Consider the following 12928-nt stretch of genomic DNA (forward strand, 5'->3'; position numbering starts at 1 on the left):
CAAATGGTCTGTCTACTTTTGTAGAATATTTAGTATGTATTTCCATAAAATATCTTAATAATATTTCTATGATTGCCAATACTAGCAATAAAAGAATTTCAAAATTTTTTAGTATTTCAGTCACAGCCAAATAAAACGTAAGAATAACTTTTACATATATTCGGCTATGAAAGGAAATAAAGAAATGAAAATGATGTCTGTTTTTCAGTTTTTTATTATTTAATAATACCATTTCTGTTTCCAAATTTATCCAATCCTCAGATAAAAAAGAAAAAAAAAAAAAAAAGAAAATGGAAAGAGAGAGAGAAACCCCTCTCACGCTACATTAGATTTATTGCGTCAATTATTTTTGTTTACTGCTCCATTCGCGTTCTTCAAGAATTCTTGCGTTGTTTCTCTCTCCCTTGTGAGTCACAAGCAGAGGAGTCTTCTCAATCTTGAATCTTGTCTGACTGACTATGAATGATACTCCAAAGAAAGTTAGCTGAATTTGTTCTTAAGCGCGTCTTTCGCGCCCTCAATTGCGATGCCAAGGATATAACCTATCTTTTCTTCGAGGGTTTCTTGGCTATGGCGGATGCACTGTCCGTGATTCCAGCCGCGGTTCTGCGTAACCTCTCCGATAAGCTCTACGAGAAGCGGAAAATTGCAGCTCTCGAGGTACTCTATTTTGCGCATTTGGGCGTGGTCGTCGTTAAAATGGTGTTTTCTTAATATTCGTGACTGTACGGAAGTTTTGTTTCTGAATTGCTCTAGTTAGCTGTGTTTCTTTATTTATAGTTTGTATTGTTGGATCAAGGTGGAAGGGATAGTGAAGCAGTTAGCTGTGGCAGGGGATCATGATAAAATCTCTGCGGTGATCAATTTACTGGCCAATGAGTACACCTATTCGCCTCAGACAAATTATCGGAAAGTATGCCCCATGATTTAGATAATTCTTTACTGGTTTGTAACGTGGGTTTCTTGATTTCTGCATTGGCGTGTGCCGAAATCTTAAGGCCAACTTATTTATTTATTTTGCATACTTTTTGAGGAGAGATGGTTTGATCGCAGTCCTATTTTTTGTCGTTTAGGGAGGGTTGATAGGATTAGCGGCAGCTACTGTGGGATTGGCTTCTGAAGCAGCGCAGCATCTTGATGTAAGGATGCTAACTTGAAACTTTTGATGGATATGATGTTGCCAAATTGATTATGTTGATCCTGCTTCGTATTTGTTATCTAGGGATGTTTCTGGTTCTATTTTGCTCTGTCTTGAGTGCAGGGCTGGTTTAGTGTTCCTTTTCTTTTGTTATAGTAAGCTTTGTAAAATTGGGGAATTTTACTACCCAGCATAGGTGTAGTTGGATCTTGTTGGTGTTCTGAACTTCTGATTAAGAAAATGCCAATCACCTGTGCTGATTCTGCTGGTATCCATGGTCATGATTGTTTAAGGATCTCACTAGGTGGAACAATTGAGTTTATTTATTTTGGAAAAATGATGACATAACAAAATATGAATAATTTTTTTATGATATTTTTGCAGTGTGGTCATGTGATGAGAATGTCAAAGAGCAAGTAGTAATGCCATTTATTGCTTTCTATATATTATGCATGGAAAATGATAAACATATAATAGCCCGTGATGCAAAATGCCTTACACTTTCATCTTGCAGACCCTACCCTAATGGAGATGGAAGTCTATTATTGGTGCTTAATGTGATAATATATTCAAAAGAACTGGTGTATTTGTTAGAAATGGCTGTAAATTTTCCTCACTTAATCTTAATCTACTACCTGGTCTTGAGATAAGTTTGACACTAGCCTGTTTTGATTAAACATTGCTGTAGTTTTATGGGTTGTGTAATGTTTTTCTCTCTATTGTGTGTTCCAGCAAATTGTCCCACCAATATTGAATTCCTTTGGTGATCAAGATAGCAGAGTTCGATATTATGCCTGTGAAGCTCTGTACAACATCGCAAAGGTATGAAAAGAACTTGCATTATACTTCATTTGCCTGTCTGCATTTGGATTTCATTACAGGAAATTTTCAGGTGGTGAGAGGTGACTTCATAGTGTTCTTCAATAAGATATTTGATTCGCTGTGTAAGCTCTCAGCAGATTCTGATGCCAATGTCCAGAGTGCTGCCCATCTTTTGGACAGGCTTGTAAAGGTATAAGGGTCTTTTTACTGTAAATGATTCATTTTTATGGTTTTTGTTAATTTCTTAATAGTATTGTTGCTTATTATTTGCTTTGTTCACATGCAGGATATTGTCACTGAAAGTGATCAATTTAGGTCTGTTATTGAGAATCAATTTCCTGTGATTAGTTCTTAGGTTGGTTTCCCATAACATAGAAACATATTTTAATTTAGTTCAACTGCACTTTGACCTGATGCAGCATTGAAGAATTTATACCTTTATTGAGGGAGCGAATGAATGTGTTAAACCCTTACGTCCGCCAGTTTTTGGTTGGATGGATTACTGTTCTTGATAGCGTTCCTGAAATTGACATGCTAGGATTTCTTCCTGATTTTCTTGATGGTGAGTGTCCTAATCTGTTGTTTTGTTGACTCCGTTGATGTTTTTTCTACTAATGTTATTATGTTACAATTAAAATTCAGGCTTGTTCAATATGCTAAGTGATTCTAGCCGTGAGATAAGGCAACAGGCTGATTCAGCACTTTCTGAGTTTCTTCAAGAAATAAAAAACTCTCCGGTATGACAGTGGATTACATATATTTTATGCCGAGAACAATGTTATCCTGTTTCTTCTGTTTATGGTGTGTGCCCAAAGAGGAGTGATGCTTTCCCCACAGGGATGACATCATTTGAAGAATTCAATAGTTGTGTCTAAAGTTTCAACAAAAGACATTAGGACTCGATATCTTTAGGGTGTGATTGTTTAGGGGTTTGGATTTTGGATTTTGGATTTGAGTAGTATAAATTTTGAATTGAAATAGTAGTACGATAGTAATATAAATAAGTGTACGGTGTGACATAAATAGGCGTTGATGTGATATTTTGAAAGTAAAAATGAATTTTTAATATAATATAGAAAATGAAAAATAGGCGTTCTATTTGCTGTTTCTTGAGGGAAAAAAAATTGATGAATAGTAATATTGGGGCGTTTACACCCTTACTGTATATTCTCTGCTGCTTAATATAATGGCTATATAAAACCAGGCAAGCATCCGTGTGTAATCTGGATGGGATCTTTTGTTTTTGTGATTTAGCTGTCTTTTTGAGGGAAGTATGACAAATATGTAGAACATAACATTTAATGGAGCATAGATGTGGCTGCTGCTTCCATCCCCAGTTAAATAAGGAGCTATGTTTCGCTAATGAATTTACAAAAACACCCCCACCAAAATTTGGGACTCATGGAAAAACTATGTACTCAATACAAAATTGGCAATTATTTTGTCATTTGTCTTGAAGCTAGGGTGTGTTTTCTGATTACTGGGTTTGTACTGGCTCTTGTCCTGACATTGTTGCATGTTTTCTTACCATTGTTCAAGTAAACGCGCTTTACTATCTATCCTGACATAAGTAGTGTAATTCTTGAAGACTGTTGATTATGGTCGTATGGCTGAAATACTGGTGCAAAGGGCAGCTTCACCCGATGAGTTTACTCGCCTGACTGCTATTACCTGGGTGAGTGTATTCAAACTATGATTCCAAGTATGAGTTCTTTTTTTATTGCTGGTATTGGTAATGTACAGTTTTTATGTTTTTACTGTTGAGTTTCACATACCTTGTGCTGCAGATTAACGAGTTTGTGAAACTTGGTGGGGAGCAACTTGTTCCTCATTATGCTGACATTCTTAGTGCGATCCTCCCTTGCATATCCGACAAGGAAGAGAAAATAAGAGTTGTAAGCTTTTCCTTCAGTGTTACCAATGCTTGCTTTAATTCTGGATGATTTATGGTTTTTTATTTTATCTTTTTTAAAACTAGCACAAGTAGTATCGTGTCCTTGTCAACCTTGTTTCCATTTTACATCTCTATTTTCCAGCAAACATGTTTAGTTATCAGCCCTTGGACCTTATGAGTTGACCGTTCTTTTCCCTTGCTTATTATATGGTTGTATGTTCAAAATGTTAACATTGCTGGAAAATTCAGGTTGCACGAGAAACAAATGAAGAGCTGCGGGGAATCCAAGCTGATCCAGCTGAAGGATTTGATGTAGGGCCCATCCTTTCTGTAGCCAGGATGTAATTGTCTTCTATCCTTCAATTTATTAATTTGTATCTATTTGCATATGACATCTTGGCTGGTTTATGAATCATTTAGAAAGAGATCAGAGCATTGATTTTATGGTTTCTCTTTTTAGTGCAAGTGTACCATGTGCATTGTTCCATGGCGGATTGCATAAAATAGTGAAAGAATTCAAGTGTTTGTGTATGTGCCAGGCACCTGTCCAGTGGATGGGAGGGAACACGTATTGAAGCATTGCATTGGATATCAACCCTATTAGATAGATACCGGATTCACGTATGCACTGGCTTCTTTGTAAATGCTACTCTTTTTTTGAGCCTTTTTATTTTATGTTCTCCTCATGGATGTTAACTTACACTGTCCAATGTATAGTTTGTTTGCTTGTATACAGCAACGATTTGATGCTGTGTTATAAGTTTTGACTTTTGAGTTTGCATCATATTGAATTTAAGCAGTTGATCGTCTCCCCCTTCATTTTCCTTTCTTTCAGTTTGTGTATAAGATTCTGGACTACTTGCTGTTTCCAATATGTCAATGTTAGGGTTTAGGCATTTCCTGTTTTTATCACAATTTAAACCAGAAGCATCCTATCTCAAGATGTAGGGGTTTAAACCAGATAAAATTTATGTTTTAGTGATGGTTGGTTTAAGTCTGTAATTTTTTAATCATATGCTATTTATTATGTTCAATGTCTACACTATGTTGAATCTCATTCCTGCCCACTACAGAAAACCATTTATTGTTCTAGTTTAATTCCACTAGCATATGGGGGGCGCAATAGCTAATTGTTGCATATTGAATAATAGAAATCTCAATTCATGCGCTGAATGTCATCTAACAAATGAAATGATTATAGAAAATTCAATTTGGTAGAAACGTTTAGATAAATGTCCATCTGCATGCAAACCCAGCATCTGCTGTAATTGCTGATTTCAATTTATCCATGCATTTCTTTTGCCATTATCAACGTTGTAAATATAGTAGTTGTCATTGGGTACTATGAGTTACATGTTCATTTTCTTATCTCCAGGTTCTATCATATTTGAGTGACATTTTTGAAACTCTTTTAAAGTCGCTATCTGATCCTTCTGACGAGGTATCTTCATAACACAACAATTCTGCTAAATTCTCTGTTTTTGGACATTGTTGTCTCTGATTCTTATGGTTGTGGTGAGATGTTAGTGCTCTTTTTACAATCAAAATCTTCTTTCTTCCATGCAAGGTAGATGTTACAGCTTTTTTTTATGCTGTTAGCAATAGTTTTATTTTTTTGAAAAACTTAGTTTGTGCATCCTTGAAAGTATTTTCATTCTAACCCAAAACACATTTGAGTGGTCTGTTTCTCATTTGTAGGTTTCATATTCCTCGTATGGCTTATTAAACAAAGGGTATTTGGTTTTCTCTTTCAGGTAGTGCTCCTGGTACTTGAGGTCCATGCCTGTATAGCCGAAGATGAGCAGCATTTTCATCAGCTCATCTTTGAATTAGTTCAAAATTTCTGTGCTGATTACTCTCTCTTGAAGAAGTGAGTTATGTGTCTTTGTTTGTTTACACATACTGAAGTATGTCATTATCATGTATGTTGATCTTACTCTTGCAGACGGGGTGCTTTGATAATCCGTAGACTATGTGTGCTTTTAGATGCTGAAACAGTTTATAGGAAGCTTTCTTCTATACTTCAGACAGAATCTAACTTGGAATTTGCATCAACTATGGTTGAGGTAATATGTGTTCCAACATGGGCATCACCATGTTTTCGTTTTAGTTTATTCACCTGTCAAATATGAATAGCATTATCTGATTCAACTCTTTATTATCTACTGGGATGCAATTTGTATTACATAAGCACTGGACTGATTTTAAATTCAAATTTCTAATTCAGGCTTTGAATTTGATTTTGCTCACTTCGTATGAGTTGGATAACCTCCGGGATCTCTTGAAAAGTTCCATGTTCAATGATCACGGAAAAGACCTACTTCTTACTTTATATACATCTTGGTGCCATTCACCAATGGCTATTATAAGCCTTTGCTTACTAGCTCAGGTAAGAGCTTTGTTGCTTGGTGGGTCTTTCACTTGCTCATTGCCTATTTTCTCTATTTCTCTGTAATATTTCTTTTTGTCTTTTTCTTATCTTGGCATTATAATAGGCTTACCAGCATGCAAGTTCTGTCATACAATCATTGGTTGAGGAGGATATTCACATCAAATTTTTAGTGCAACTGGATAAATTGATCCACCTTCTGGAAGCTCCTACCTTTGTTTACCTTAGACTACAGGTAATTAAATATAGTTTAGTGTAGGTGAGTTATGCCGATTTCATCTATGAGATTTGTGTTTTACTGTAAATGCATAAAGTTTAATGCTTCTTATATTTCTCTTTAGAAATTGTGACATACATATCTTTTCTATGAACAGTATTTTGTTTGCTTCATCAATTTGAGTTTTTGCTTTCCTCTTTCAGCTCTTAGATCCAGGAAGATATACATGGTTGCTGAAAGCATTGTATGGACTTCTGATGTTGCTTCCCCAGGTGTGTACTTGGCAGTTTCTACTTCATACAGAAAGGATAGGATAGTAGTTGATATGCATATTGAAATAGAACTTATAATACTATTAGATTAAACATTACTTGTTGGCTGTATATTACTTCCAATTTGAGAGCAATTAATACCTGAAACTAAATGACTTTATTATGCCAGCCATGAATCAAAGTGTTAATTGGATCAGCAACTTGGGATTTAGAAATCCATTAGCAATTGTCGAGGTTTGAGATGATATTTGGCTTTCATTTTTAAGTTCTTGGTGAAACCATTCTAACTTTCCAAAGTTCTTTTTGGTTTAAAGCGTAATAGGTAGGGTGATGCTAAACATAAAAGGCTTTAGCTTGTTGGCATTCTGGTTAATTTGTGAACATGGAATAGTGCTTATAATATTCCTTAACTGGATTTTGTGATGGGATATACAAATGGTTAGTCTTTTTAATGTAGGGATGAACATTGCTGGTAGTGCAATTCTGTTTAAACTTGGTTTTATTTATAGCAGTGATGGATAGATATTAAAGCTGGCCTTTTTTACTTACAAAAAAGAATATTATTCAGATGGTGGTCTTGCTTTCACATTAGAGCTAATGTTATTGTCTGTATTTAGAGGACTATCCTAAGCATGTTTTGTTTCTTCCCATTTGTGCAGCAAAGTGTAGCATTTAAGATTCTCTGGACTCGATTAAAGACTGTACCGCCCTACTCTTTAAGTGGCGAACATGTCGATCATTTATCATCACAAGTTACTCGCTTAAACATTAACAATGTCAGAGGATCAGAAATTCTTGAGGACGGTGAAGACCAAAGGAATCTACATGAAGAGATTAACTTTGCTTCATGTCTGCAGCAGTTTGAGCGAGCTCAGGAGATGCATCGAGCGCATTCCAGGTCTCGGGCTCTACGTCCCGCCAATGTCTAATACTTTTCTCCCAATTAGCAGCTGATGTATAAAGATTAATATAGAAAGTAGACGGTAGTAATTTTCATCCCGGCTAAAATGCAACTCATTTGGCATCTATCTGGAAGAAGGTTAATTTCTTCTTCTCATGAATTTAACTGCAGACAGAAAATCTGGAAACTCTCAACTTGAACATGTGTATGTATATATTCCATGCCGTAGAGAGTGCATTTTATTAAGGTTTGTTTCTTTATCACCGAACTTTCAGGTTTTTACTATTTGGACTCTGTCTTTTCCGAAAAAAATACATCTCTTTTTAATATCAAACTCAATCCAAATATTTCTCAAACCAATAAAAAAAAAAACACCCCGTGTTTCTGAATGTTTCCGAGATGCTTATAGAAATATATTAATTTTCCGGTTGACAACATCTAGAATATATACAAATGACATATATAAAGAAGATAAGTTCATATAATATAAATACAGTTAATAAACTTGCAGTACATTATAATAGTCTATATAGAACATACTACTATTAATTTCACCTAAAAGACAATACATATAAATTAGATGAATTATGACACGCTAACAATCTATAGAACATATGATCTAACAGGATTTTAGTATGCTAAATGGACTAATCAGTATGGTACTGATTATTTGTATTTTAACACCTAAGCATTCATTAATTATACTAAAAACCTCATCTAGAAACTATTTCATCCGAAACAGATCAAATTAGCTTGGATAATTCAGAAATCAAAGTATGAAGTATGAACACTTCATGTGCCTTTAATTTGCTTTAGCATTTGTACAGCAAAAAAGTGAAAGCCACTTTTTAGAAACAAATATGCAGAAATAAGAAATATAAGGTACCAATTTTGACATTATGACTCAAGAATGAATAGACAAAACACTTTGGGAAAGAAATAAAAAAAAAAAAAAAAAAAGGTTCCAAATTTGATTACAATGGCAATAGAATTGATTAATAATTTCTTTCATAGCTAAAAGAAGCTGATACACAATGGGAATACAATTTAAAAGGGCTAACAAGTGAATCAACAAAATAAGGGAAAAAGGGATTTTAGAAACACCTTTAATGCCAAAGGAAGATATTGAACACCTAATTTTCACACACACACACACACAAACTTTAAATTAAAGTGAAAACATTTACAATTATATGCAACACTTGTTAGGCAAAAAGAAAAAAAAATGGAGATAAATTAGTTTAATCAGTGGGTCTGAGCAGCCATATATATCACTCATTGATGTTCAAGCTTTATATATATATATATATATATATTATTTAAATGATTTTTTTTTTTTTTTTTTTGCCCATGCAGAGGTGTATATATAGAGCCTTCTTACACGGTCTTTTTTCTAGCACATAGCATTGAACACACACACACACATACAACCCTTAATTCTGTGAGAGAAAAAAACACCAAAAAAATTTAAATGGCCAGTTTTCTGAAGTTGTTGGCTGCTCTATCTCTCATGCTGATCCTTGTCTTTTCAAATGGTATGAATTTGATTTACTTTCAAATATTTACTTGGCTTTTGGTTTATGATTAACAAGTGTAAGTTCTTGCATATCTCATATTAACTGAAATGGGCTTCTGTTAATTATTTACATCTGTAAAGCTCCATATATAGTTATAAAATGCTGCATGGGATACGGGATCTTGATGATTGATTCTTGTGAATGTAAAGCTCTAGTATTAAAAATTGGCTACTATTGATCCGACTAAATCAGAATGGATGAAGCTAATTTAACCAGATCAATATACATTATACTCGTAACAATATGATGTAGTATGCTGAGTTATAATTATAATATAATATATGCTGATTACATGCTAATCTGATCAAAGCAGCTTATGCTGTATATACATACCAGCTTAAGATTATTCATTAACTAAACATATTATATATATATATATATATGATATGGGACCAGGAATAGTGACAGAGGCCAGGACCTGCGAGTCCAAGAGCCACCGGTTCAGGGGGGCCTGCGTGCTGAAGGCCAACTGCGCGGCGGTGTGCCAGACCGAAGGCTTCCACGGCGGCCACTGCCGCGGCTTCCGCCGCCGCTGCTACTGCACTAAACACTGTTGAGAAGAAACCTGACTGACCACTCTTTTTACTTATTTTATTTTGTTTTTAAATTACCCTGAGAATAAATTGATTAATTACTATATATGTGTGTGTATAGTAATTAATTATATCAGGAGTTTCGTATTTTATTAATTAATACTATATTATATTTAGTAAATAATTATTGTATTGTGTGTGTGTGGTTTGATAATGGAGTCCTGACCCAATTTAATTTTGGGTTCTGCCTTCCTAATGTTTGAATCTGCTTTTCTGCAATTTCGAGTTGCAGTTGATTTTGTAATCGGCTGTATTACAATTAATAAATTATAATATGTGTGTGTGTGTTTTTTTTTTCTTTTTTATAATCTTGATATATTTCGTTTGTTCGATTTATATATATTGAATTACATGTTTCAGTCAAGATAAGCATTGCGTGAACGTAACAGGCAATTTAAAGATAGCTCTATATTAATTATTAGTGTGTCGTCCACTTACCATCAGACATATATTATTGACTTGTGATATAAATATATATTTTGGATTATAAATTTAGTTTTATAATACATATATTTGCACTTTTCCAGATCATTCAAGAGATGTATATGATGACTTTTTGCTATCTTTTCAATAATTTCAGTTGATATATAGAATCAGCAGGCAGCTAGTGAGTGGTTGTCTCAATCACAAATCCACCATACAACTTAATTAAAATTTATAAAACTATATATACTATCAATCATGCCCAATTGCTCATCCTCATGCTCATGCATGCAATTAAATCGATGAATATAAAATTTCAACAAATTATAATTAATTGACATGCAACAACACCATTAATTACTAATTGATTATATTGATTGATGATTACCAGAAGAAAGCTTTTGCAGTGACAGCAACAGAAGCACTAAGACTGAGTCTGATGAGAGGATTGATTGCAGTCTCACTTGGCCTGTGACAATAATTATTCAACATTGTCGCCATCTTTGGCCGCCATGTGCTCACCGCCATTTTTACAGTGGCTGTTCTGCTCCCTGCTGTGTTCTTCGCCACGCGACATTTCCTCTCCGTTGAAAGTAAATTAGCAAACCTGGCAGCCAGAATTTGAAAGAATTCAGCAAAATTGTTAAAGCAAGATGATGATATATATAAATATATAGTATAATATATGTATATGTGAGTTCCGTGCCTTTTAATGGCGTCCTCGTTGGTGCCGCCGTCTTTGACTGGTTCAGTGAGGCCGGACTCCAGGTTGACCCTAGAAACGGGGCTCCGGAGCAGCCGCTCGCCGATTTCTACCAGTCTGTTGAGGTTCTCCGTCGTCGCAACATCGACGGTTGATTCGGTTCCACACAGGGTGTCGTCCTGCACAGAGTGGATGGAATGGATTGATTATGGCGGAATAGAGATAGGAATGGCGGAATCGAATCTTAAGAGTTACCTGAATCCTGAGGTAATTCTCCTCGGAGTAGAGTGCCTGGAAAATGAGGGAGCTGTGGAAGTCGACCATGTCGGCGCTGGCTTGGGTGAAGACTTCCAGCAATGGCATGGTGCCGCCGTACAGCAGCCAGTCCAACATTCCCCACTTGGCGGCTAATTTGGCGTTGTATTTCTCGTCGATTCGTGCTGCTCCGGTGCCGACGGAGATCACCAGAAGACGAGGATAATCGACTGGCTTTGTGTGGAAAAAGTTCATGTTGCTGTCGAACATTTGTTTGGTCACTTCTGTTATGGCGATCAAAGCCTTGATTCGAAATTAATCGGATCAGAGATGGTGTGCAGTGCAGTGATTGATTGATTGATGCAATTAGGGAATGGATTTTACTGGATTATTCGCAGCGACGCCTCCGTCGATCAGATCAAACTCTCTGAAATTGCCGTTCTCGTCTCGAGTGACGAATCCGTGCCCTGGAAATATTGTCGGAGCTGCTGAAGTGCTTATGCAGATATCGGAAAACTTTGCATCCAACAGTTTGTTTGTCTTCGCCTGAATCCGCAAATATGATGTTGATGAGTGATTGCGAGTGAGTGCAGGAAATTAAGCTGAAACAGAAATCTGAACCTGATACGAAGAGAAGATCACTGGCTGTAACCGCTTGATGTCGAATGCTGGAATGACGACATTGGTGATTGCCTGGCTCAGCCTGGTGTTCGACAATTGGCTCTTCAGTATTCCATGGAGGTATTTCCCGTCGTACAATGGCCCTAACAATGATTTCAACATTTTACCGAAAGGGAATATGGTGCTGCGACGCAATCGAGTTTAGTTCATCGTCAAATTACGCAGAGTAAACAATCAATTAGGGAAGGAAAATGGAATAGGTCGATGAATTGAATAATTACTGTTCCCGAGGGAAGATTTTGGGGCAATTCTCCAAGTAGAAAGGCTTGATCTGATTGGCGGCATACAGAGGTCGATTGTTTGCATCCGGAGATGTAATCATGGCGGTTACCAGTCCACCGGTGCTCGTTCCGGCTATCACATCGAAGTAATCTGCTAATCTCGCCTGATCTCCATCCAGCTCCTGCTCCAAATCCGACGAAGAAAATCATTCAACGGAGATGAATTAATCAATTAGCTGATTCTCTCTAATCTCTATACATATATAAGTATATATTTTGTTCCGGTGCGGATTAATTACCTGGAGCTGAGATTCGAGGTATTCAAGGACAACGGCGGGGAGGATTCCTTTGACGCCACCGCCATCTATGCTGAGAACAGTGATGTACCGCTCGTACTCCGGCGGCTGATCGGTTTGACGGAAGCACGGAACTTCCTCCATTGATTCTCCGCCGGCGGTGTTAGCTTGACCGGACGGATCTCACTATTTGAAAACAGGGCCTTACGGTAAGTGAATATATGCTGCATTTAAATTATTTACATAATTTAATAATAATAATAATAATAATAATAAAATAGAGGTAATTGTTGGACCAATTGATATATATATATATATATAATATAAATATTTTTTGTACACAAGATTCAAGAAATAGCAGATATATTCAATTGAAAGTTGAGGGGCTGCTTGCATTTGAATTGGTAGTTTTAATATAGTACAAGATCAAGTCATACTCTGTCAAATCACACTTCAATTATTATTTTATAATTTCCTACCTAACACAGCCTTAAAATGCAAATGGGGTTTAACTTTGATAGAATTTTGATAATTTGATGTATATAT

General features: G+C 35.9%; 3 protein-coding genes across 3 annotated transcripts; 2 read left to right on the forward strand and 1 right to left on the reverse strand.

The window, feature by feature from the left end:
• The first annotated feature begins 322 nt into the window (after positions 1 to 322).
• Positions 323 to 7893, forward strand: LOC127260792 (protein VAC14 homolog). The gene is made up of 19 exons (XM_051288720.1): positions 323 to 660; positions 800 to 913; positions 1074 to 1139; positions 1871 to 1960; positions 2031 to 2150; positions 2247 to 2275; positions 2380 to 2522; positions 2603 to 2697; positions 3549 to 3635; positions 3748 to 3855; positions 4104 to 4195; positions 4394 to 4475; positions 5230 to 5295; positions 5609 to 5724; positions 5800 to 5920; positions 6082 to 6243; positions 6350 to 6478; positions 6664 to 6732; positions 7392 to 7893. The coding sequence occupies exons 1-19, from the start codon at positions 463 to 465 to the stop codon at positions 7659 to 7661; spliced, it is 2157 nt and encodes a 718-aa protein (XP_051144677.1). The 5' UTR covers positions 323 to 462; the 3' UTR covers positions 7662 to 7893.
• Positions 7894 to 9032: 1139 nt separating this feature from the next.
• LOC127260794 (defensin J1-2-like) lies at positions 9033 to 10117 on the forward strand. The gene is made up of 2 exons (XM_051288722.1): positions 9033 to 9168; positions 9607 to 10117. The coding sequence occupies exons 1-2, from the start codon at positions 9105 to 9107 to the stop codon at positions 9765 to 9767; spliced, it is 225 nt and encodes a 74-aa protein (XP_051144679.1). The 5' UTR covers positions 9033 to 9104; the 3' UTR covers positions 9768 to 10117.
• Positions 10118 to 10373: 256 nt separating this feature from the next.
• Positions 10374 to 12654, reverse strand: LOC127260793 (patatin-like protein 2). The gene is made up of 7 exons (XM_051288721.1): positions 12386 to 12654; positions 12087 to 12268; positions 11806 to 11989; positions 11569 to 11730; positions 11185 to 11487; positions 10933 to 11108; positions 10374 to 10833 (listed from the first exon to the last, which is right to left on the reverse strand). Exons 1-7 carry the CDS (start codon positions 12524 to 12526, stop codon positions 10611 to 10613), a joined length of 1371 nt encoding a protein of 456 aa, XP_051144678.1. The 5' UTR covers positions 12527 to 12654; the 3' UTR covers positions 10374 to 10610.
• Positions 12655 to 12928: the final 274 nt, after the last annotated feature.

Source organism: Andrographis paniculata, unplaced genomic scaffold (genome assembly GCF_009805555.1).
Source record: "Andrographis paniculata isolate CXL003 unplaced genomic scaffold, ASM980555v1 Contig62END, whole genome shotgun sequence".
NCBI lineage: Eukaryota > Viridiplantae > Streptophyta > Magnoliopsida > Lamiales > Acanthaceae > Andrographis > Andrographis paniculata.